This window comes from Anolis carolinensis, chromosome 2 (assembly GCF_035594765.1).
Source record: "Anolis carolinensis isolate JA03-04 chromosome 2, rAnoCar3.1.pri, whole genome shotgun sequence".
Taxonomy (NCBI): Eukaryota; Metazoa; Chordata; class Lepidosauria; order Squamata; family Dactyloidae; genus Anolis; species Anolis carolinensis.
In genome coordinates, this window is record NC_085842.1 from 217058297 (window position 1) to 217085272 (window position 26976).

The following is a 26976-nucleotide window of genomic DNA, read 5'->3' on the forward strand; positions in this document are numbered from 1 at the left end:
CTTTCGCAGATTCGCTGTTTTGCGGCTTTTCAATAAACTCTAAAAGACTATAGTAAATCATAAAAAATTACAATTTACAGCCTAAGAATGGGAGGAAGGAAAAACCAAAGGGAGAGAAAAGACCAAGTGGCAATGAGAGGAGAAGGAGGTGATTTATCAACACATGATTGGTTGATAAAGACTTAAAATAGTGTATAACTACTAAAATAATGTATAAATATTAAAATAAATATAGCGTCCCTGCTTCGCGGATTTTCACTTATTGCGGGTGGTCCTGGAACCTAACCCCAGCGATAAGTGAGAGAACACTGTATAACAAAAGACCAGGGAGAATAGACAGGCCCCCACACTGTCCTCCTTTCATAGGAACTTGAAGACATGGCTCTTCAATCAAGCCTTCAATCAAACTAGCCCCTAGTTGTCTTACGTAGTAATCACACATCCTGCACTTTATCCCATGCCTTCTCTCCAATACTGCAGCTGACACTTATTTTATTCCAATGTTTACAGCCCAACCACAGTGCCTGTAATCTACCACCATAGTTAGAGGATCGCAGCTTGATTGAGTCTGAATTGATGTTGTATATGTTGCATGTGTTTTATTTTATTGCATTTTATTTTGTGTTCACTTCTGTTTCTTTTTAGGCACCTTGTGACATCTGTAAGCCGCCCTGAGTCCCTTCAGGGAGAGGGTGGTGGGATATAAGAATAAAGTTGTTTATTATTATTATTATTATTATTATTATTATTATTATTATTATTATTATTATTATTATTATTATATACAACTAGCTGTGCCCTGCCACGTGTTGCTGTGGCTTATGGGGATCATTTGATGGCTAAGTAGAATAGCAGTGAATAGCCTTGCAGCCTCAAAGCCTGGCTGTTTTCTTCTTATTGGAATCCTTGTTTGGTGAGCTGCAATACAATGGAATAGGCTTGTTGCTTGGAAGCCTGGGTACTTGCGTACTAGGGGAATGGTTTTTGGGCTGCTAGAATTGCAATGAATAGCCTCGCTGCTTCAAAGCCTAGCTGCTTGCTACCTAGAGGAATCTTTGGTTGGTCAGCTTCAATAGTACAGAGTACTATTGCTGCTTCAAAGCCTGGCTGCCTTCTACCAAGGTTCAAGTCTGGTTGAATTGCAGTGAATAGCTTTGCAGCTTCAGTGCCTGGCTGTGTTATACCTAGGCTACTTCCTTTGTAGTGGAATCATTGTTTGGCCAACTTGAATTGCACTGCATAGTCTTGCAGCTTAAAAACCTTGACACTTTCTACGTAGGGGCATCCTTCATTGGCCAGGTTAAATGGGACAGAGTAGCCTTGTGGCTTCAAAGCCTGGGGATTTTTCACCTAGGGGAAATCTTGGTTAGCCAGGTTGAAAAGCACTGAATAGCCTTGCTGCTTGCAAGCCTGGCCGCTTTCTACCTTGCGGAATTCTTGGTTGGCCAGTTTGAATAGCAATTAATAGTCTCGGTGTGGCAGGCATGAATGCTGCAATTAGGCACCTTGATTAGCATTTAATGGCCTTGCAGCTTCAAAACCTGGCTGATTCCTGCCTGGGGGAATCCTTTGTTAGGAAGTGTTAGCTGGCCCTGATTGTTTCCTTTCTGGAATTCCCAATTTCCCTGCTTTCAGAGTGCTGCTCTTTATTTACTGTACTGGTTTTAGAGATTATATTGTTCTGTATTATTATACCACAGTAATTATTTCATATTATATTTATAATCTTATATTATCTGCTTAGACTGGATTATATGAGGCCCCTTCTACACCGCTGTATAAAATCCACACTGAAGTGGATTATATGGTAGTGTGGACTCAAGATAATCCAGTTCAAAGCAGATAATATAAGATTATAAATGGGTAATATAGCTGTATGGAAGGACCTTGAGTCTACACTGCCATATAATCAAGTTCAAATCAGATAATCTGTATTTTATAGGCAGTGTGGATCAGGCCTAAGTGCACTCTGCCTGTGCCCTGGGCGCCATTTTGGCTGAGGGAGTTGCTAGGATATGAAGGGGGTGGGGCCTAAAGGCAGAAGGGGGGGGGGGCTAAAGGCAGCAGAGCCTACCTTTCTAACTAGCAGTTAGGGGGAGAAAAGCTCTTCCTCATCCTCTGTAATTTGGACTATTTTTCTAGTTTTTTATTGGAAGACATATTTTGGATGACTACGTCTTTTGTGGCCAAATTTGATGTGATTTGGTTCAGTGGTTTTGTTGTTTACTCCATAGCAAAACAAACATTACATTTTTATATATACAGATAGACATCCTGGCACCCTCCCTTTGTTTGCCTAACACAAACAGGACTACAGAGATCAGCTCCATTGCTCTCAGGAGCATGGGCTACATATTAATTTCTGTATAAATAACTTTTGTCCTTTATATACTGTATCAATTTTCCATATCTAAAATGTATGAACTGTTTTATAAGATGTATCAAGGCTGCCAGCTCTACACGACCCTACAAAATAATCCCCTGGGAACATTTTTTTTTCATTTCTCCTTGCAGTTCAGATCAAATTTGTTAAATTCGTACTTACAGTGTGGTATCCAATACATGGGCATGGCCTGCACCAAAAATTTAAGAATCAAAACTTACCCCATACTTTATTGTTTTAGTTTTGTAAATCTCAGAAGGCTCCCAAAGTCAGTTTCATATTCAGTGCAAGGAAGCAAAGCTGAAAGCAAAGCCAAAGGCTGCCTTAGTGCCTTTCCTCTGTAAATTAATGGAGTCTCGGCATTAAGAGTGGAGAAAAGAGGAAGTAAAGTTTTTGGGAACAGCACAGAACTCTGGGAAATGTCATTTCGGAAGGGAGGAGCCCTATGCCAGATAATTCAAAACTACATTTCCCAGAGTGGAATCATTGCTCAGCATGAGAGATGTAGCCAGCCAGAGCTCCAATCAATTATTATTTTTGTTTCTGGGTTATAAATGTAATTTCCTAATTGGTTCTATCATAAAAAAAAAACATAGCGAAAGTATATTAAACTGCAAAAACCTTTTCTGTGCATGAGGGACATTGTCTTATAGTCTCCAGTCCACCAATTTAACTTTGTCATCCACTGATCGAACAAAGTTTTTGATGCAAATACAAAGTTCCTGAATTAGAACTACTACCTTCAAAGTAAGAACTAGACAATTAAACAGGAAATAACACTTTCAAACAAGGAACATATTTTCTTTATTATTAAAAAACGTTGTTGAAAATTCCCCAAAAATCCATGGATAAGTGAAACGTTCTGAAATTTGGTGGTGTAAGAGTGGTAAATGTCTTCTACCATTGTAGTGGGTTTCACCCCAATAGCTGTAAAAATGAGGGAGAAAGGAGTCCCTGAACTGTCCCCAATTATAATAATTATGTGCAATTACTATAACGAAATAGTAATGAAATTTAGTTACTCTTGTTATAGTAATTAATTTTTCACTATATTTTAGAAATACTTTAGAAATGACACGCCAGCACCCCCCAGTTTTGTCATAACTTTTGAACCATTTTTAAATAGATCATATATCCCTACTAATTATATATAGTACTAGCTGTGCCCGGCCACGCGTTGCTGTGGCGAAGTATGGTGGTATGGGAAATAAAGTACTGAGGTATTGGTGGTAGTTAAGATAAAGGGTAAAGGTTTTCTTCTGACGGAGTTTAGCCTTCTAACTGGCAGCAATTGGATAAAAACAATTATTCCTGTCCCTCTAATTAGGACTTTATTTTTCTTTTCTTTTTGTTGTATGAACGTAGAGGCATGGATGAGGGGTTGTGCTGCCAAGTTTAGTGTTTCTGGGATGTGTAGTTTTGTTGTTTTGTCCTAGGCCGAAATTCCATTACCCTTTTATATATATAGATTAAAATCTCAGAAACGTTTTACTTCACAATTTTCATATTTAAGATGCCAAAAGTTATTTACAGATGACAGATCACTCTTCTACCATAGATTCCAATATTTTATTACAACCTCTTTACAATGACATTTTAAGAGATTTGATATTTATTTATTTTAATGCAAACTAATTCACAACAGAATAATCAACATTCTGAAAGAAAAAAAACTATACTGTACATATATAAATATGAAAGAAGGACAACTAAAACTCTAACACATTTCTGTACTATCGTACTAAACCATTGCAATGAACACAACCTAAGGCCCCCACTCTAAATGTAATGCAAAAGACAAAAATTAAAATATATTAATCTACTATTTCAGAAATAGCAAAATAATTAATATTATTACATTAGATTTCCTATTGTTCAAAATGTACATAAATTATTTCCAGACTTTCAGAAACTTTTCAATTTCAAAATCTTTCAAAGTTCACATCAATATGGCAACCTGGGCAAAGCCTGCAACCCCAGCAATCCATTCTTCCATCATCAGTAGTTCTCGTCATTTCAAAATTTGGGCAAACAGTATTATTGTTGCTGTCATGTATCAAAGAAGTATTCCATCTTTTATATTCAATTCTTTATCAGAATCACCCAGCAAACACATTTCTGCTGACATTGCAAAACCTTATCTTGTACATAGTAAAGGCAAAGTTTTCGCTTTGACATTAAGTAGTCATGTCCGACTCTGAGGGTTGGTGCTCATCTCCATTTTTAAGCCAAAGAGCCAACGTTGTCTGCAGACACCTCCTAGGTCATGTGGCTGGCATGACTGCATGGTGCGCCATTGCCTTCCCACCGAAGTTGTATCCATTAATCTACTCACATTTGCATGTTTTTGAGCTGTTAGGTTGGCAGAAGCTGGGGCTAAAAACAAGAGCTCACTCCGCCCCACGGATTTGAACTGCCAACCTTCTAGTCAGCAAGTTCAGCAGCTCAGCAGTTTAACCCACTGCATCACCGTGGCCCCAAATCTTTTACATACTTTCTTTTAAATTATCATAAAAACTAAATTGTATATCTTTAGCCTACATTTCCCCCATACATCCTTCAGTACATTATGTTCCAAATGTTAGGTCCGCCTTATAATGTACTCCTTTACAGATGCATTATTTGTTGGATTAGGACTCTGGGAGATCAAGGTTCAAATCACCGCTCAGCCATAGACACTTTCTGGCTGACCTCGGGCAAGTCACACTCTTAAGAGGCAATGGCAAATCTCTCAGAACAAACCTTGCCAAAGAAAACACTTATGATAGGCTTGCCTTGGGATCATTGTAAGTTGGAAATGACTTGACATGACAGTACAAAACAGAAACAAATATCTAGCAATGTAACTTACATCAGATTTCTGTCTTTATATATATATGTCAATAATTTCAAGATGAATAATGGTGAGAATTTGTGGAAGTACCAATGTCCCTAATGATTTTTAATATGTAGCAATTCAGTTCTGGTTATCTACTGTCCACACATATTAATACATGCACAATTATATACTGTTACAGTAGAGTCTCACTTATCCAACACTCGCTTATCCAACGTTCTGGATTATCCAATGCATTTTTGTGGTCAATGTTTTCAATACATCGTGATATTTTGGTGCTAAATTTGTAAATATAGTAATTACTACATAGCATTACTGCGTATTGAACTACTTTTTCTGTCAAATTTGTTGTATAACATGTTTTGGTGCTTAATTTGTAAAATCATAACCTAATTTGATGTTTAATAGGCTTTTCCTTAATCTCTTCTTATTATCCAACATATTCGCTTATCCAACGTTCTGCCGGCCCGTTTATGTTGGATAAGCGAGACTCTACTGTACTTAAATAGGGAGGGAATGTCTTTTCCTGTCTTGTAGGGAATGCCCTTTTTCCATATTCTGTTCCTGATGTCTATGATATGAGCATATGTTTTTAATGATGTAATCAAACATTTCTTTCAATTTAGGATTGGTTAATATTAATATAATGGAGTGTGCAGAAGGAAATGCAGACATCGAGATTCCCAAAAGCAGTCCTTGAACTGTCCCAATACTATTAATGAGGTCAGCATAAATGATCAGAGCAATTAAATCTGCAAAGTAGAAGAAGATCCAGAACAACAAAAATGCCATGACTTTAATGTGGACCTGAGTACTGAGGTCCTTAACACCAACACCACTTTTCTTGAGATTTCTTGTGTGTCTCCACAGAGAAACGAGCAAAAGAATGGATGCAATTGTGCTTAGGCACAAATTTATGACATAAAAAGAAAATTGCATAGGAAGAAAAACAATGGCAGGAGTGTCACCAAACTCGCTTTGGCTAGCATTCTCCGGCAGAATTTCTGTCAGATTGCACCACTTTCTGTGTCCGAAATATTCAAAAAGGAAAGGAAGACAAGAAACCATGAAAATTGCTATGGAAAGTCCAAGCAGCCTGGGTAGGTGCATATTGATCCTTGCTTTCAGCCAGAGGAAGAGGGGGTTGGCAAAGTTGGCGACCTTCACACAATAGAAAACACAGAGCCCTGTGGCACACCAGTGGCTGATCATGTTGGAAAACATCCAGGAAAAGAACATAACATCTTCTACGGCAAAACGGAAATTATTCTTTAGGCTGAAGAGCAGAACGTAGTTTATCAGAAGACTCAACTGCATGATAAACCTGGATGTACTCAGGCTGGTCAGGAGGAAATCGGAAGGGATCATCTTCCTGCTTTGGAACCACTTGTGTCCATTCACAACTATAATGAATCCATTTCCCAAAATACCAATAAAGGACACAATTTCAAAAATGATCAAAAAAAAGATTTTAACTGTAGACATATTGTTCACCATTACTGCTGCTTTGCTTTCTGTGGAAATTCACTGAAAGTAAGTATTGAGTTGTATTCTCTTGCTTTCTGCCTGATGTCTGTTAGAGAAATTGCTGTTTAGTTCATTTGAAAAAGTCAAATCATGCTGCAGAGTTCAATGCAAAACTCAGGAAAATTGCGTTACTAATTATTCAACCTGGTATTCTGTGACTAATGGGAAATAACCATTTTTCCAGGTAAATAACTTCAGTTATTTATAGACCTGTATCATTCATCTTAAGAAAAAACAGGTTGAGATGATTAGGTTTCATTCGTTATCTTTGGTTATTCTTTTTTATGCCAGGGTGATAATTAAAGCACAGTCTATGTACACTGCAGTGCTCATACAAACAAACAAACAGATATTCATTATTGTCATAAACCAGTATAAGGAGAATGAGTTACAGTCTCATAAAAGCAGTATACATTAAAATCATTAGAATCTATAATTTATTTATTTACTTACTTATTTATTTACAGTATTTCTATTCTGCCCTTCTCACCCCGAAGGGGACTCAGGGTGGATCACAATGCACATATACATGGCAAACATTCAGTGCCATTAGACATACAACATATAGACAGAAACAGAGGCAGTTTAACATTTTCCAGCTTCCAGCTTCATGAGAGTATACTCGATTCTAGCAACAGGGGGTGCTGCTGCTTCATTGTCAACTTGTGACACCGAGTCCTTGATTGAGTACTTCCTAATTCTTTCCGCATGCTGCTGGAGGTTTTTATGGTGAGGTAAATTAGTTAAATTAGCCTCCCTGCATAAAGCGGTAACTATTGGCATATTGATGACCATTACTGCTGCTTTCTGGGGAAATTCACTTAAAGGAAATACCAAGTTGTATTCTCTAGGGTTCTGCCTGATGTCTGTTAGAGAACACTGCTATTCAGTTTATTTGAAAAAGTCAAATCATGCTGCAGAGTTCAATGCAAAACTCAGGAAGATTGTGTTACTAATTATGCAACCTGGTGTTATGTGGCTGATATGAAATAATCATTTTTCCAAGTAAATAAGTTCAGTTATTTCTAGCCTTGTATAATTCATCTTAAGAAAAAACAGGTTGCGATGAATAGGTTTAATTAGTTATCTTTGGTTATTCTTTTTTTATGCCAGGGTGATCATTAAAACACAGTATATGTACACTGCAGTACTCATCCAAACAGATCTTTATTATGGTCATAAACCAGCATAAGGAAAGTGGGGTACAGTCTCATAAAAGCATTATACACTAAAATAATTAGCATCTATAAAAATAAAATACTTTATTTATTACCCACCCTCTAACCATGATGAGACTCAAGGCGATTTCCAAAGAATAACAAAAATGGCAAACATACAATGCCTAATACAGGAATCAACATGAAGAAGGGCCGTAGCCAGAAAAAAATTTCGGGAGGGGTTTTGAAAATTTCAGGGGGGGGGTTGAACCCCTAGCACACACCCCTCCCCGCTACAAACCTGTCAATATCTGCTTGAGATAGTGCCTGGAGGGACTCTTAATGTTTTGCGTCTCATAGACTTAGCATGGGGATTTGGTTAACCAGTTAAAATTCATGAGTAAACCAGATTTTTTTTATAACCTGAAAAAATTTGGGTGGGGGGGGGGGTGAACCCCTAAAACCACCCCCTCCCTACAGGCCTGACATGAAGTAAACATAAACATGAATTAAAATGAACTCAATATAACTTATAGCTTATAAAACCTAACCAAAATTAAACAAAATATTAAATAAATGAACATAATATAACACAAGGAGTCATACCAATTAAAACACAATACATTAAAAGCATAAAATAATATATCAAATCAGTGGGTTGAGCTGAGTATCCGAAATCAAGGAGTGGATATGTGTAAGGTATACTAATCCTCCTCCTCTAGATTACATGGGTACTGTAGGTCTTTAAAAGCTTTTTAAAGGAGAGAAAAGAGGGGGGCATTTTTAGTTCTTTAGGGAGGGAATTCCAGAGGCAGAGAACAGCCATGGAGAAGGCCACCTCTCCCATCCCCACCGGCCACGCTTGCAACGGAGGTGGGACCGAGAGCAGGGCCTCCTTCGTGGACCACAGTGCTTGTGCTGGTTTGTATGCGGAGATGCGGTTTTTCAAATAGTCTGGACCCAAACCATTTAGGGCTTTATAGTAATAACCAGCACTTTGTATTTAGCCCAGAAGCGAAGTAGTAGCCAGTGGAGGTGCCGTAACATGGGAGTGGTTCTCTCCCTATATGGCGCTCAATTTAGTAATCTGGCTGCAGATCTCTGGACCAGTTGCAGCTTCCGAACTATCTTCAAAGGCAGCTCCACGTAGAGGCTAAAGGCTAAAATATAGAGGTATATTAAAAGGCTAAAACACAAAATACTATTTAGAGAATGATAGAAAAAAAAACTAGCAGATGAAAAGGGAAGAGATTCTGGAGGGAATCTTCAGGGATTCCCTCCATAAGGAGGGAGAGGTACAGTCAGGCACAGGTCTAGGGGACTAGAGGGTGGGGGCACTAAATACTGTATATACTCGAGTATAAGCCTAGTTTTTCAGCCCTTTTTTAGGCCTGAAAAAGCTCCCCTCGGCTTATACTCGAGTGAGGGTCCTGGCCGGCTTCTATTCAGGTCGGCTTATACTTGAGTATATAGGTATTCAGAGTTGGACTGTCAAAGTCAGAACGCCACCAAATAGAGTACAACACAGTTTATTGAGGTTACAGAACTAAAAAATGCCCGTAGGAAACAAAGGACTAGGCAAACACTTGTCTTCAGTGTGAAAAGTAACAGAAACAGCTTCGTTTGAATTAAAACGGTTCGAAAGAATAAACCGGATTAAACAGGAGTTTAATCCGGATTAAATCAAAAGTGCTTACTTCAGCCTGGCAATTTAAACAAACAAAAGTTGGTAAACAGAGGTCAAAATGAACACAAAAAAACTGGCAGCAGATTCTTCTCTGCTACTCAAAAGCTACAGATGAGTAACTCAGGCTGTTTACTCCTCCGTGCAACGAGCGAAATCCAGGTCCAGGCACATCAATCAGGGTAACGGCGGTCAGCAGGGTCCCAATCCGGTCCAAGGTCGAAAGCCAAGCGCAGACGTCTAAAGTTCCACAAGTTCCACCGATAGCCACAGAAGGGATAGTCCAAGGTCGTAGTCAGTCAGTCAGTCCAGCGTCAATCCAGAGTAGGTAATTAATGTCCGTCAAAAAGACGACGGAGGTCCAAGCTATCAAGATTAAACACAAGTTGCACAGAAAAACCCCACACAGTTCCTCCCGCCGTCTATGCCCAGTGTCCTTGGTAACTTACGTATCCAGCAACGAATCACACCCGTCTTCAGGAAGTTCCCCAACAAGAGCCCAAGCGTTCGTCCAGATTACCTTGCCCAACGCAATTAGCCATTGATCCTAAACCCCATTTTATCCCAGTTCATAACTCCTCATCGCTGTCAGCTGCTATCCTAATTCCAGGTGCCTCATCATCATCATCCTCATCAGAGCTAAAACACCTTTGACTACGCCCCACAGCATCCCCAGCTGTGGATCCCGCTCCATCCCTCCAGCCCGTCCATGGGTCTGATCCTGCAACCCGCCAATCGTCTCCCATACTATCATTGCCAGTGACACCCAAATCCTCCCTTACACGAGTCCACTCCATGTCATCCTCCTCTGAGCTAACCATCTCTTCCTCCATTCACTCGGTAAAACCCTCAAATGAGTCTTCATCTGTTGGTTCTGCAAATAAGTCCCGGAGCCGTTTCCTTTCGCGCTCCTCAAAAGAGTCTGACTCTTGAGGAGTCTTACGACCCTGTCTCCTAGTATCGGAGCCAGAAGGCTCAACCATAACACTATCCCCTCTCACAAAGGCCTCCTCCTCCAAAGGTGGGGACACAGTAGTGATCTCCTCGGCTACAGCGTTACGGCACCCAGAAGTATCCAACTTCAATAAAGAGCGATGAAAGACAGGGTGGATCTTAAAAGAAGGTGGCAAGCGCAATCTAAATGCCACAGAAGAAATCTTCTTAACAATAGGGAAAGGTCCCAAATACCGTGGTGCAAACTTTCCCCCAGTATGTTTAATATATTTAGAGGATAACCAAACCAGACCCCCTTCATCTAACTCCTCCCCTGCTTGTCTATGGCAGTCTGCTTGAGTCTTCTGAGCTGCCTTAGCTTCTAATAACAACCGACGAGCGACATCATGTAAAGCAGCCATTTCAGAGGAGTGGTACACCGGATCAGGGGAAACCACATTGGTCGACGGCGCCACCCCTCCCCGCGGATGGAAGCCATAAGTTAACTCAAATGGTGTGTGTTGACTAGATGTATGCACAGCGTTATTATAAGCAAACTCAGCCACCGACAACCATTTTACCCAAGCACTCGATTGTTCTAGACAAAAACAACGCAAATACTGCTCCAACAGCCCATTAACTCTTTCAGATTGTCCATCCGTCTGTGGATGAAAAGCAGAGGAGACATTCAACTTGGTTCCCAAACACTCATGGAAATGCCTCCAAAAACGAGATACAAATTGAGGAGCTCTGTCAGAGATAATAACCTCAGGAGCCCCATGCAAACGGAAAATATGCTTGGTAAAAAGTAAAGCCAATGTAGGAGCCGCTGGAATCGTTGAACAAGGTATAAAATGAGCCATTTTAGAAAATAGATCCACCACCACCCAAATACATGTATAACCCCCTGACCTAGGCAAGTCAGAAATGAAATCCATAGAAATAATTTGCCAGGGTCTTTCAGGAACAGGCAATGAAGATAATAATCCCCTAGGGCGCCCGACAGGCGTCTTGCTCTGCTGACATACTGCACAGCTATCACAAAAACGGAGAATGTCCTGTCGCATTTTAGGCCACCAATAATTTCTGGTAATAAGTTGTACAGTCTTAAACCTACCAAAATGCCCAGCCATCGGTTCATCATGATGTGCCCTAATGACTTCCAACCTGAGTGCACCCGCCGTTACATATACTTGTCCATTACGTACCAATACCCCCTCCTGGTCCTGTAAATGAGGCAGCACAGTACGAGTCCCTACCGAAAGCAATATGAGTTGCTCTTGAGTCCAGTTGTCGTTCTTTTGAGCCTCTAGAATTTGAGTGTGTAAACCAGCCTCGTTTTCTACCACACATAAAGAAGCAGTAGGCAATATTGTCTGACACACTGTTTGCTCGCAAGTTTTAAACTCAGGTTTACGAGATAATGCATCCGCCCGTAGATTTACCTTCCCTTCCACAAACTGAACCTTAAAGTTGAACCTAGAGAAAAACAAGGCCCATCGAATCTGGCGTTGATTCAATTTCTTGGCAGTTTGTAAATGTTCTAAGTTCTTGTGGTCAGATCTGACCACAATTTGATGACGTGCGCCCTCTAACCAGTGCCGCCACACCTCAAAAGCCACCTTTATAGCCAACAATTCCTTTTCCCAGATGGTGTAATTTTGTTCAAAAGGTGTTAGTTGTCTGGAGTAGAATCCACAGGGACGCAAGGTCCCTGATGAATCCCTTTGAGATAATACAGCCCCCAACGCATAACTAGAAGCGTCTGCTTCTACTATGAATGGTTTATCAATGTCTGGATGTATTAGTATATTATCAGCTTGGAAACTAGATTTCAACTGTATAAACGCATCGTGAGCCTCCTGTCCCCACACAAACGGTTGCTTCTTACGTAAGAGTTGCGTTAAAGGTACAGTAAGTTTAGCAAAGTTTGGAATGAACTCCCGATAGTAATTAGCAAACCCCAAGAATCGCTGTACATCTTTTTTAGACTTGAGTTCTTGCCAAGAGTTGACTGCGTCAACTTTGTGCGGGTCCATTTTTAGTTCCTTTCCCGAAACTACATGTCCCAGGAACTCAACCTCAGACACATGAAATACACATTTGGAGGCCTTAGCAAAAAGCCCATTATCCCGTAAACGTTGTAACACCTGCCTCACATGCTGCTGATGTCCCTTTTCATCCTTAGAGAAAATTAATATATCGTCCAAATAAACCACTACAAATTGATCAATTAAATCTCTAAATACATCATTTATGAATCTTTGGAAGACAGCAGGTGCATTGCATAATCCGAAAGGCATCACACGGAACTCGTGACATCCGAAGCACGTGTTAAATGCCGTCTTCCATTCATCACCTTCCCGTATTCTAATCAAGTTATACGCCCCCCGTAGATCAAGTTTAGTAAAGATCTTAGCCCCTTGCACTCTCGATAGTAATTCCGAAATCAAAGGTAGCGGATATCTATCACGAATGGTGTGCTTGTTAAGAACCCGATAGTCGCATACTAGTCTAAGCTACCCTGTCTTTTTAGCCACAAAGAACACAGGTGCAGCAGTTGGAGAGCTAGATGGGCGAATAAACCCTTTGGCTAGGTTCTCGTCAAGAAATTCTCTCAAGGCTTGTCTTTCTGGTACCGTTAGAGCGTACAACCTTCCTGCTGGTAACTTAGCGCCTTCTACCAATCTAATTGCACAATCGTATGGTCTATGAGGCGGCAACTTATCCGCTTCCCTCTTACAAAACACATCTTGAAATTCCCTATATTCAGTCAGTACACCCTCCATGTCAATTTGAGAAGAATTTAAAGCAAAACATCCTTGCCTTTTAAAAGCTATAGTACGCTTCACCCAATCCACTTGAGGATTTACTAAAGTTAACCAATCCATTCCCAGGATTACATTGTATCTTGGTAACCGTGTAATGTCCCATACAAATTCTCCAGTTACTCCTTGTACCTCCCACGTTATTTCTGAGGTTTCGCGATTAACCACCCCAGACTCCAGTAGTTTCCTGTCCGCTCCTTCCACCCATATATCGCATGCTTTACGTACTGTAGGAAGCCTATGTTTCCTTGCAAACCCAACATCCACATACGAGACCGTAGCCCCTGAGTCCAGCAGTGCCAGAGTAGAAGCAAGTTCTTTTCCCCCAACAGATAAAGAAATGGGTACAAAAACATGTTTCTTCCCCTCAAGTGACTGCTTTATAAGCCCTAATGCGTTGGACTCACGTCGCACTAGGGCTGACCTTTTCCCGAAAGCTGAGAAGGCTTAACGTTACAATTCCTAGCAAAATGCCCAGCAGTCCCGCAATATAAACATAATCCCAATTGCCTACTACGGTCTTTTTCCGCCGTTGACAACTTTCTAAACACCCCAAGTTCCATAGGCTCCTCCCCTTTTGCCACAGGTGCCCTAGGCGCAGATACAGATGGCGCATACATAGCCCTAGACTGTTTACGAGATTCAAACCGGGCGTCCAAACGCAAAACCTTAGCCACCAAAGCGTCCCAGTTTTCTGCCGGCTCTAATTGCGCCAGTTCATCTTGGAGATAATCATTCAAACCAGCAATAAACAAAAGCATAAACGCGTTCTCTCCCCAGTCTAATTGATGACGAAAAGAGTTAAACTTATTTAAATAGTCCAAAACAGACCCTTTTCCCTGTTTTAACCGATAAAGAGCCCAGCTAGCATTTTCCATACGGAGAGGATCCCCAAAAGTGTCTGATAATAATTTCTTGAAATCATCTAAATTGTCCTTGACTGGGTCATTTCCCAGAATCAAATTAGTTGCCCATTGTCCCACAGGACCGGTCAATAGACTCAAAATAAATGCCACCTTGCTAGTGTCCGTAGGAAAAGCTTGTGCGCTAATCTGAGAAAAATAAAGTTCAATTTGTGCCAAAAAAGTGGGCAATTTGTTTCGAGACCCATCAAAACGTTCAGGAGTCATTACATGTCCTTTAGCTGGCTGTGCTGCTTGTGCAGCGTAAAATGCAGCCTGCAGCTGGTCAAAACGGGCCTTAAGTTCCTCCATCGTCTTCTTGACGTGGAAACCTCACTAGAAAAACTTTCTTTTCGGGCGTTGGGCAATCTGTCAAAGACAGAACGCCACCAAATAGAGTACAACACAGTTTATTGAAGTTACAGAACTAAAAAATGCCCGTAGGAAACAAAGGACTAGGCAAACACTTGTCTTCAGTGTGAAAAGTAACAGAAACAGCTTCGTTTGAATTAAAACGGTTCGAAAGAATAAACCGGATTAAACAGGAGTTTAATCCGGATTAAATCAAAAGTGCTTACTTCAGCCTGGCAATTTAAACAAACAAAAGTTGGTAAACAGAGGTCAAAATGAACACAAAAAAACTGGCAGCAGATTCCTCTCTGCTACTCAAAAGCTACAGATGAGTAACTCAGGCTGTTTACTCTTCCGTGCAACGAGCGAAATCCAGGTCCAGGCACATCAATCAGGGTAACGGCGGTCAGCAGGGTCCCAATCCGGTCCAAGGTCGAAAGCCAAGCGCAGACGTCTAAAGTTCCACAAGTTCCACCGATAGCCACAGAAGGGATAGTCCAAGGTCGTAGTCAGTCAGTCAGTCCAGCGTCAATCCAGAGTAGGTAATTAATGTCCGTCAAAAAGACGACGGAGGTCCAAGCTATCAAGATTAAACACAAGTTGCACAGAAAAACCCCACACAGTTCCTCCCGCCGTCTATGCCCAGTGTCCTTGGTAACTTACGTATCCAGCAACGAATCACACCCGTCTTCAGGAAGTTCCCCAACAAGAGCCCAAGCGTTCGTCCAGATTACCTTGCCCAACGCAATTAGCCATTGATCCTAAACCCCATTTTATCCCAGTTCATAACTCCTCATCGCTGTCAGCTGCTATCCTAATTCCAGGTGCCTCATCATCATCATCCTCATCAGAGCTAAAACACCTTTGACTACGCCCCACAGCATCCCCAGCTGTGGATCCCGCTCCATCCCTCCAGCCCGTCCATGGGTCTGATCCTGCAACCCGCCAATCGTCTCCCATACTATCATTGCCGGTGACACCCAAATCCTCCCTTACACGAGTCCACTCCATGTCATCCTCCTCTGAGCTAACCATCTCTTCCTCCATTCGCTCGGTAAAACCCTCAAATGAGTCTTCATCTGTTGGTTCTGCAAATAAGTCCCGGAGCCGTTTCCTTTCGCGCTCCTCAAAAGAGTCTGACTCTCGAGGAGTCTTACGACCCCGTCTCCTAGTATCGGAGCCAGAAGGCTCAACCATAACATGGACAGTCTTATCTTATTAAAGTCTTATTATTATCTTAAATTACAGTTTTATATAAATATTCAAAAACATTTAACCCACTGATGCCTCAAATAATGCAATTTTATTAATATCTATTTTATTTTTGAATTTGACCGGTAGCTGCTGCATTTCCCACCCTCGTCTTATACTCGAGTCAATAAGTTTTCCCAGTTTTTGTGGTAAAATCAGGTGCCTCGGCTTATATTTGGGTCAGCTTATACTCGAGTATATACGGTATCTATAGTTACAATTTTCTGATATGTTAGAATGCTAACTTGTGGTCCCAGTCAATTCCCCGTGAATTTGAAGAGCTGCTGCACAAAATGTGGCAACATTATCGGTTATAACAGAGTTGGTATCTGAAAGCAACAGGGTGGTGTAAAATTGTCATAAATGCCCCGGGTGTTTATATAGCAATGATGAGATAAATCTAGTTTGTGTGACTCTGTAAAACAGACATTGGAGGAGCACATGTTGAGTTGTTTCTATATGTCGAGTCACAGAGGCAGAATCTCACTGGGTAGGGGTCTTCCGAAATCGACCCTTTGAGTACAACTGATGGGAAGGCATGACATTGTGCCAGGGTCAAGGCCCTCCGATGGTCGGATATCTCTAGATTTGTTAAGTATGCCATATAGGGGAAGCAGGGCATCTACTGGCTTCGTTGATGATAAAGGTTGGGGCACTGGCTAGATCCAGTCGACGGTCTGTGTCTTAAATACATTGTTTAATGAGTGCTTAGGCTTGATCATACTCCATATCCAGACAGTTTTAGTGAGTGCTTAGGCTTACTCATACTCCATACCCAGACAGTTTTAAAAACAAATTTTTAAACTTGCACTTTATGTCTAATTTTCGATGGTGTGTTTTAATGAGTTTTTTGTGGAAATATGTTTTAATACTAATACAGTAGAGTCTCACTTATTCAACATTTGCTTATCCAACATTCTGGATTATCCAACGCATTTTTGTAGTTGATGTTTTCAATACATCATGATATTTTGGTGCTAAATTCATAAATACAGTAATTACAACATAACATTACTGCGTATTGAACTACTTTTTCTGTCAAATTTGTTGTATAACATGATGTTTTGGTGCTTAATTTGTAAAATCATAACCTAGTTTGATGTTTAATTGGTTTTTCCTTAATCCCTTCTTATTATCCAACATATTTGCTTATCCAACATTCTGCCGGCCAGTTTATGTTGGTTAAGTGAGACTCTACTGTATGTGCATTTTACAGAGTATTTGTAAATGATTATGGGTTTTGATTATGTATTTTAGAAATGCTGTAATCCACCTTGAGCCGTGAAGAGAGATGGGGAAGAAATAAAATTATATTTATATTTACATTGTTATTATTATTCTGAATAGTAACCCTGGAAAAAAAGCCCAGGGATGAGATTTTAGTTGCTACTCCCTGTTTCCATGTGGACTGGAAGTCAACCCTCATAGTTAGTGGGGGAAACTAAGGGAAGAAAGAGATAATCTTGGCCAGTACTTGAGTATGACCACCCACACCCTGGCCTCCACTTTCATGAAGTCTGTCTCTAGTTGCAGGATGGCATTAGAGACACATTTGGTACTTTCAGGGCCGATCTTAGAAATTTTAATTGTACAAGCTCTAGTGGGGCAAAACTGGAGAAGGAGCCTAGCTCAGTGCAGGAGTTGTGCTACTGGTTTGGCTTAAAATAGTTTGAGAATTACAGATATGAAGTGGCCTCCTCTTAACTTGAGGTATTTTAGAATGACAATTGAGCTGCTTTGCGCAGTCTCAGTCACATCGTCTCCATGGGCTTTTCTGGTACTGCAAGAGTGGATAACTACTCCCAGGTATTTGAAACATGGGACCTGTTCATCGAATATATAAGGGAGAGTAAAAAATTACCTACTCCCTGCCTGTAGAATTTATTTTAATCAACTTTCAAAAAAGACAAATACATAATTTTAACATAATCTCTCTGCTTTTCAATACTTTTTGTCTATCTGTCAACAACCTTTCATTTTCCCTTATTAAAAATGTTCTAGGCTGAGCTGTGAGCCACAAATGAACTGCTGTCTTCATCTCTTTATGAAACATGAATCATCACCTCTGGAATATTGTCCGGTCACACGCAGGACCTCTGCCTCAGTTTCCATAATCTCCTCACAATGGACTGGGAGACAGAGGGAAAACCATTCAATGGGTGTACGTCAGAATGTTTACCACCCAATGATGAGATCAGGGTTATCTGTGGGAAAGGAGCTAGCACCCATGCCTCAGGCCAGCTTCGCCCATTGAAATGGTTATCACCCAAAGTATCCATAGTGTAAACTAGACATTCTATTGTGCCAACCAGAACTAACTTATTCAGCCCATCACAGACTCTTTTGCATATTGCCACAACACATTCCTTTCCAAAACGCCTCACTCAGAGGTGGACCATTAAACAGATAGACATTTCAAATGCTCCAATGACAGTTTGTTGAATTTCCCACCACCAGCAAGAGCCAATCAGGGAAGCTGTTCTGTCAAGTTTTCAGCCAACTGGAGCGTGGATCAACCAATCAAGTTTCTTTAATGGCAATTGAATGAAAAAAGTGGTCTGTATCATGAATTGTGGTATGTCAGTCTTTGGAAGCACAGACTCATCTGACATCTTTTTTTGCCAGGAAGAATAACAACCTCTGCTTTTGCTTTCTAAAGTGTCCTGATTAGGCCTTCTGGAGTAGTTAGACATGCTGGTCTTCCGAACCGTGATTTTGTGGTAGCTAAAACACTATGATCAGTGGATTTGGGACTGGTCAGAGTGATAATAGCCCTTTAAGTTGTGTGATTTGTTGGGAGGAAATTTCTTAGTCCTGTCAGGCAACAAAGTGGAGTTAGATTATCCTTGGAGCTCAGGTGTTTTCTGCCAAAGGAAGCTGTAGAGGAGGTCTAAGGAAAGACTATCTGCCTCACTTGCTCCCCCCCTTTTTTTAAGCTCTGAAAAAGGAGGTAATAAATAAGGTAAAATTAAACAAAGTGGTCCATTTTCAAGACAATGTTATGTGTCTGGTCTTGTTATTTCCCAGATAGAAATTAGGTGCATGGGTCCTAAAGCTCCCAGTCTTACTGCAAGCAGAAATCCCTGCTATGTGTACATAATGCATAGCGAGGAGCTACACTTCTAGAAATATACTTAGTAAAGCATCACCCACAATAGTGAGACTGTCCCTATACTTCTTCCTGGGGAAGATTACAAAATCCCTAACTGCCCTCTAATATATCCACAGGGCAGCTGAATTAAGTACTTCACCCACCATATTCACCTGATCTTGCACCATCAGACTTCCACCTTTTCCCCACTATAAAGAAAAACTTGAAATGAAAGCATTTCCTATCCAGCAATGTCAAATGATTTCAGCTACTGCAAGAACTGTGGGTTTGGAAGCCCAGTGTGCCCAACTTTCCAGAAGGCCAAATGAGACACAGATGGGTAGAAGGCAAAAGCAGAGATTTATTTGCAATGGTAATAGAGGATTGTCAGTGTAGAAATTACTCCAAAGACCTAAAATGCCACAATATTGAACACAGAGAAGCTTTATTTGTTTTCAAGAAGCCCATGTGTGCCCCTGATTCATTCAAAAACTATCCAGCTAGGACTTAGGATTCCACCTGACATCATTGGTGGTTGGCTCTTCTTGGTGTTGGGAAATTCAATATACTGTCGCTGGTTCACTGAAGTGTCAGTCCATTTGTTGATCCGCCTTCAAGAGGGGCACAATCAGAAAGGCATGTGGGTCTATGATGGGCTTAATAGTTTGGGTCCAGTGGACACAATGGAGTTAGCCCAGAGTGCACAATGGGAGCTTGAGGATGGTGACCATTTCAATGGGTGTTGTAAGCGTGAGGCTGGCTTGAGGCATAAAAGATGGATCTTTCCCACTGATACCCCCAATCTTTTCAAGGTATGCAGAAAAAAAAGATCCAGAGGTTCTGACGCAAGTCCATTATGTACTCCCTTCACATCTACCAGTCAATTGTGAGGGGAATATGGAGATTTACGGGTTGGTTTCCTGGAGTCCCGGTGGCAAAGTGTGTTAAAACACTGAGCTGCAGACCGAAAGGTCCCAGGTTCAAGCCCCGGGAGCGGCATGAGCGGCCGCTGTTAGCTCCAGCTCCTGCCAACCTAGCAGTTCGAAAACATGCCAATGTGAGTAGATCAATAGGTACCGCTCCAGCTGGAAGGTAATGGCACTCCATGCAGTCATGCCAGCCACATGACCTTGGAGGTGTCTACGGACAATGCCGGCTCTTCGGCTTAGAAATGGAGATGAGCACCACACCCCAGAGTCAGACATGACTGGACTGAACGTCAGGGGAAACCTTTACCTTTTACCTTCCTGGGGTCTGGCTAGAATTTTAAACAACATTCCAGAGCCAATTCATAAAAGGGTTACCGCAGATCAAAGGTATGCGTACTCATTGAATTCTAAATTGAGCTGTGTCTATAGGTTCATATAATTTATATACAGGCCACCACTGGTCTAAGGGCATCTGATGACAAGGTCCTCTGGGTGACATGCCAATCGGGTTCTGAATAGGATGTCAGCCTGTCAGAGTATATTTTTATTGGTGATATTTCTATTACATCTGTAATTTATATTGTGTACTCTCTGTCCCTAGACCTCTTCAGATCTATTTGGATCATATGGTTGTTTTCACTAATTTCTTTCCCAGGGGAAATTTTACATAAGGAAAAACTTTTATGGAATTTGCATCCTAGAAAATTATGGTAATTCTCTCCAGGCGAATGTAAAGTTTTCAAGGGACAGCCAGTACAGGCAGTCTCCAGGTTACAAACATCCGACTTACAAGCAACTCATAGTTAAGAATGGGGGTGACACAACAGAAACTGAGCTAAATCTATCTCTAGGTAGGGAAATTCACTCCTGAAAGAGTTATCATGGGGGAAAGGTGTCTCCACTGAAGCTTTATCACCAATCCTTGTTTGCCCAAGCCAAATTTGTCAAAGTTCAATTATCACAGGGACAGAAAGTGAAATGAAATCTTCTGAACAGGAGCACAGACAGCAAAACAAACTCCATGGGGGTGTTAACCCTTCTCTATGCTATCCAAACCTTTTTTTTTTACAAACAAATTCAGTTTAAGAACAAACCTAAAGAACCTATCTTGTTTGTAACTTGAGGACTGCCTGTAATTCATAATTCTGGAAGTCCAATTTCTTGATAATAACAATACTGTCATGAACGCTGTGAATTATGGCTGCCACTCCCAGGAGCACAGATAGGGATAGTGTGTTCAAGTAGAAGGGGAGTATCTGGAACAGCCATGAAGTTTCATGGTTGTCAGGCAACTGCATCACAGATAAGCGCAAGACTTTTATCCATCCCTCATATAACAACTAAACAACCAACATGAGCCTTTTGATGGTTGAACTGGCAGCAGGTGAAAACTGGGATTTATATGACATTTTGCTGTGAGGATGCCAGGGTCATATGAGTGCACTAGCTTTAATATTTGGATCAATGATGTGCATTTAACAGAACAAAACTTGGGCAGAATGGCAGGATTCATCAATTTCTTGGAGTAGGCAAGTTGATGAATCAAAATCCTATGGGGTTTTCTGTAAGACAACTGCAAGGACAACATATCTTCTAGCCATAAGTGTATGTTAACCCTCTGCTCTCTACCAACCAACCTGGGCTAACTACAATACTTTCCTTCTGCAAGAAGATGGGGTGGCATTGGAGTTGGACCAAGCCTCCTTCCTGGTGACATCTATGGAAGTACGTGGCCCAGTCTGAAAGCTCTGGTGAGCAACAGAGAAGCATTTAAAGACTACCCTGGGGAAGGCCTCAGTAGCCTATACAGTTATTATCCAAATTCCACTGAATGCACTGCACTTTCCATTATTAAATGTCCTGAATGCCAGCCTGCATTGAGTCTTCCTACCAACTCACCCAAATGATCTGAAATCCTCTCCCTTGCACCCATGAGATGCCCAGCTAGAACCAACCATAGTTGGTCATTCAAGAGGTCCCATCTAGCTATCACATTCAGTGATACTCCCACACAGAGTAACATGCCATATTCTCTGTCTTTTCCACCAAGCACATGCCTCATATGCGTATAAAGAGGCCAAATTCTTTTGGGGGTAAGCTATCTGCATACAATGACAAACATTATGGCCCTTACACTTCTTGCTCCTAATATCCATTGAGATTAAAGAACTCTGGACATTCTTTCAGAAAGGAAAGGAGATGGATCTTCAAGACAACAGGAAGCATTATTCAGCAGTTTCCAGAAAAAGCTGTTAACAGAGGACACATTAATCATTCCCTGGAATTGTTATACAAAACAGAGTGTCAAGTTTTCTGGTTTCAGAGAATAAACTTCTCAGGAGACAGAAATTTTATTTCAGGTAACAAAGTAGCAGATGGAAAGACATTCAGATCTGGTGAATATTATTAAATGTTTAGGGATTGTCATTCAAATAATAACCCCAGGACACTATCTGAAACCAGGCAGTTTTAATTTTATGAATGCATTCCTTCTATTCTGCACAGACATTTTTGCTCATTAGCTAAGACCTTATTGTAGTGGATAAGTAGGACCGCAAATAAGAGGATCCATGTCTGGTGACCATATACTAAACCAGATAGGCCAGGACAGAAAAAAAAACTCACCAGGTTGAAGACAAGCCACAGAGGTTTATTATAGTTTGGCCAAACAGAATGCAAGTACAACATTTTGCTTCCAAATGTACAAGCATAAACATACAGAGAAATACAAGTTCACAACTATACAACCTTATCCTTTATACCTAACATTTCCAACTATAATAAAAGTAAGTTGCAAACAGAAAAAAGGAAAGAAGAAAATCCCTCCAACTCACCAACCACCCTATTATAATTGAAAAGAATAAATAAAAAATAGTTAAAATTGTATTTAAGTGCTAAAATTGACTTCAAAAATTAGAAACATTATTAAAATTCACTTCCCATCAACCAACTCAAAGACATTTTTATAAACACATTAATCTACACTGCCATACAATGCAGTTTCATAATAATGCAATTTTGCTGCATTGAACTGCATTAATGGCACCATGGACTCATATAATGCAATTCAATGCAGTTAAACTGCATTATGAAACTGCATTATATGACCATGTAGATGGTGCCTAAGTCATCTTCTTGCTGTTAAGTAGAATATTAACATTTTGATTTCTACCCTTTTTTTCAATCTTCAAATCCCACAGCCTTCTGCATGTGTCTTATTTTTATATATAAATGTCACGAAAGGTTTCAAAACATCTGTGAAATTTTCTGGCATCCTCTCCTTTATCATACTGACTGGATTGTTTGTTTTAGCCCTTTCAGTTATCATAACTGTCCAATTTTGTCTTATTGGTGACTGCTTTTTTTATTTTAGGGCATAAGATGTTCTTCCCGTTAGAACAGTGGTTCTAAATCTGTGCCCCCCAGGTGTTTTGGCCTACAACTTCCAGAAATCCCAGCAGGTTACCAACTGTTGGGATTTCTGGGAGTTGAAAGATAAAACATCTGGAGACCCACAGGCTTAGAACCACTGCTATAGAAGCATATAGTGTAACCATTTAAAATTAGAATGTTTAATTTGTGCACACGGGATTTCCAATAGAAATAGTGATCTAAATCCATTTTAGTTTTTATAATATCTTGCATTAGACTTTGAATCTTTTTTGTTTGTTTTTTTGCTTTATCACAAAAATGTAACATTCTATGATGTTTCATTAACTGATGTTTCTCCTATGAAACTGTACACAGCGAATAAGCCAGTGAGCATTTTTGACTTTTGGATGATTTGACAATTATTCCATTTACATATTTACATTTGGAGCCATATGAATAAATTATTACATGAATCTGGTTTTCTAGAAAGGAATGAATCTTGGAGATAACAGAGCCCTTCAGCGCATTCCAGTACTAGAAGTGTATGGAGGGCTTAGCCTACAATTCAGTCTGTTCCAGGCATTGCTGGCATTCCTTTTGGGTGGTTGGCAGTATCTCCATTCTGGAAATGTATTCTTGAGGGCTCAAAAACATACACATATCTGGACACAAACACAAAGAGTGCATATCCGCTTTCCTTTTTCCTCTTTAGGAAGCTCTTCGTGTGATATTCAGAATATGACCAGCCATTTCTTTTAGTTTGGGATTAGTCAAAATTAACATAATGCAGTGTACACAAGGAAATGAAATTGCCAGGAACTTAAAAATTAACCTTTCAAGACTTTCATAGTTGAAAACATTAGTTCCCAAAATTATGAAACCAGTGAAATATAAAAGATAGAAGAAGATATAAGACAGCAACAGTGTAATGACATTTATATGGACCTGAGTGCTGAGATCTTTGCCACCTAGGCCACTCTTCTTCAGATTCCTAATGTGCTTCCACAGTGAGACAAGCAAAAGAGTGGAGGCAATTAAACTTATGCAGAAAGTTATGGAAACATAAAAGAGCTGCATATCCAGAAAAATTATGAATCTGTTCTTATAATCCATACATTGGATGGCACTCACTGACAAGTTTCTAGTCAGATTGTCCCACTTTTTCTGTTGAAGGTATTTAATGACCGAAGGAACAGAGAAGATAATGGAAATCACTATTGACATCCCAAGCAGCCTGAGTACAAGCATGTTGATCCTTGGCTTCAGCCAGAGGAAGAGGCAATTGGCAAAGTTAGTGACCTTCACACAGTATAAAACACTTAGCCAGGTTGAAGACCACAAGTTAGTCATGTTGAAAACGTTCCAGGAAAGAAGTACAACATCCTGTTTGTAAGTATCCCTGTAGGTCTCTGAGATGAAACACAAAATATAGTTTGCTGAACTCAGCAACTGCAACATTATCCTGGAGGCGCTCAAACCTATCAAGAGGATATCATGAGGCAATATATTTTTCTTTTGAAGCCCTTGATATCCCAGTACAACTATGATGAATCCATTTCCTAAAAGAGTAAACAAGGATACAATTCCCAGAATGGTCCATCTAAGGATATCAACTGGAGAAGTTGGAATGCTAACCATTGTTGTCGTTTTCTAGAAAAAGACAAGGTCTGAAAGGATGTATCTCTGTGTATTTCTCTGGTTCTTCTCATGTGTCTAGCAGAGAAAACGCTGCTATTTCGAGCTTCTAATATATAACAGCTATAACGTATTATGGAAAACATTGCAAATCCATGGATAGTAATGAAATATTTTGAGATCACTTCCTCATTCTTATTTAGAAGATTTGTCCAGTAAATTTGTGATATGGATGGTTATGTTTATGATTCAAATGAAATCAAAGTTTGACTGTAATCCTTGGAATTTACTTCATACTAAATTTCAATCACCGAAATGTTTTAAATGGAAAGCCACACTTGCCCATCAGTCAACATCTTTTAGAAAAATGTTCAGGACAGCAAGATAATTGAAGTATTGGGCAGAATTGATTGACAATATTATTTCAAACTGGTGTTCAAGTGCAGAAAGAGGTTATGTCTTGACCAACTTGCAAAAGAACTAACAACAACAAGGATCCCTTTTGTGTACAATTAATCAAGGTTTTGTATTTATTAGGCATTTGCGATCCATGAAAAAAAAGGTTCAATGCTCGCTTCAAAAGTAGGGGGCCCTGGCACTTCATTTCTAAAATCATTTCCGAATTTTGAAGCAAAAAATATGAAATTTTACGAAAATTCAGAATATTCATATGTACCTCTTTAATGGCAGACGTGCATGCGCATGAAGGAAAACATAATTGTCAACTGGAAACTGCATGGGACCCAATGGCCTCTCATTGTTCATCCCAAAACTGGGACAATGTAATCCAGTCATAATACTATGTCTCATTTGTGAGAAGTTTCTATCCTTCCCCTCTTCTGGAGAGTGGGAATAATAATAATAATAATAATAATAATAATAATAATAATAATAATAATAATAATAATAAAAAACTTTATTTATACCCCGCCACCATCTCCCCAACGGGGACTCGGGGCGGCTTACTTGGGGCCATGCCCAGACACCATACAATATAACAAAATAAAACAACATATCATAACACAATATAACAGTGCAAAAATAATAATATACATTACAGTACAAATCAGAGAAAACAGTAAAAAACAGGGCGGGCCACATGAACACTTAATTAAAAACTCGGGAGAGAGAGGCATACGAATAAAGGGAACAGGGATATAAAATGGTGGAGCAGTCTAAAGGATAGAATCCAAGGGGAATAACCAAAGAGGTATATAACATTTACTTCCCAAAGGCACATCGGAAAAGCCATGTTTTTAGATCTTTCTTAAAGGCTAACAAGGTGGGGGCTTGCCTGATCTCAGTGGGCAGTGAATTCCACAGTCGGGGGGCCACAGCAGAAAAGGCCCTCTCCCTCGTTCCCACAAGACGGGCCTGGGATAAAGGCAGTGGCGAAAGAAGGGCCTCCCCGGATGAACGAAGGGATCAGGCAGGTTTATGATAGGAGATACGGTCACTAAGGTAGGTGGGTCCCAAACCGTTTGGGGCTTTATAGATGATGGTCTGCACCTGTGATGACTTATGGGCCATGTAGTCCCGTTCCTAATACTGTTGTGACAGATGAAGAGGAAAACGTGGGTTTCCCACCGTTTCTGCCAGATTTAGAGCCCTTGCAGCTGCAGGATGTTTGCCCACAAGAAGTCAGACAAACAAGCCTGGAGGAGAAATCTCCCCCTTTTTCTCGCCGTCTTTATTATAATCAAGATAGACACGCGCGGGAGGCGACTCGCCGAAGCGCTCGGATAGCTGCCAGACAATTAGATGATTAAGTCTATTTCCCTTGGGAAAGTTTAAGGAGTCTTGCATCTGGACAGTATAGGTTTCGGTTCTTGTTCCCCAGAGAAAGTGTGCTTTGGCGGGAAAACAAGATCCTATATAGATGTTGGCCACAAAGAATTCCTTGCGGAGTCAATTCGTCAGCTCGTGGAGTGAGATCGCGTGTAGACTACGTACTCCAGTTCCCAGCTCCTGAATCAAGTCTCCAGCTCCTGAATCAAGTTCCCAGCCCTGCCTTGTTCCACGGATTTCTATGGACTCAGTTCTTGTTCCACGTTTGCCTTGTTTCTAGTTGGACCTTGCCAAGCCTCAAGTTTTGTC

The 26976-nt window shown here is 40.5% G+C and overlaps 2 protein-coding genes and 1 long non-coding RNA gene across 3 annotated transcripts; all 3 read right to left on the reverse strand.

Annotated features, from left to right (window-relative positions):
* Positions 1–5720: 5720 nt before the first annotated feature.
* LOC134295902 (taste receptor type 2 member 7-like) lies at positions 5721–6716 on the reverse strand. Its single transcript, XM_062969397.1, has one exon. The coding sequence runs from the start codon at positions 6714–6716 to the stop codon at positions 5721–5723; it is 996 nt and encodes a 331-aa protein (XP_062825467.1).
* A 7928-nt stretch (positions 6717–14644) lies between these two features.
* Positions 14645–15796, reverse strand: LOC134296540 (uncharacterized). Its single transcript, XR_010003328.1, has 2 exons — positions 15265–15796; positions 14645–15181 (listed from the first exon to the last, which is right to left on the reverse strand). It is a non-coding gene; the product is annotated as an uncharacterized LOC134296540 (long non-coding RNA).
* An 8013-nt stretch (positions 15797–23809) lies between these two features.
* LOC107983394 (taste receptor type 2 member 10) lies at positions 23810–25546 on the reverse strand. Its single transcript, XM_062969398.1, has 2 exons — positions 24077–25546; positions 23810–23906 (listed from the first exon to the last, which is right to left on the reverse strand). The coding sequence occupies exons 1-2, from the start codon at positions 24880–24882 to the stop codon at positions 23810–23812; spliced, it is 903 nt and encodes a 300-aa protein (XP_062825468.1). The 5' UTR covers positions 24883–25546.
* Positions 25547–26976: the final 1430 nt, after the last annotated feature.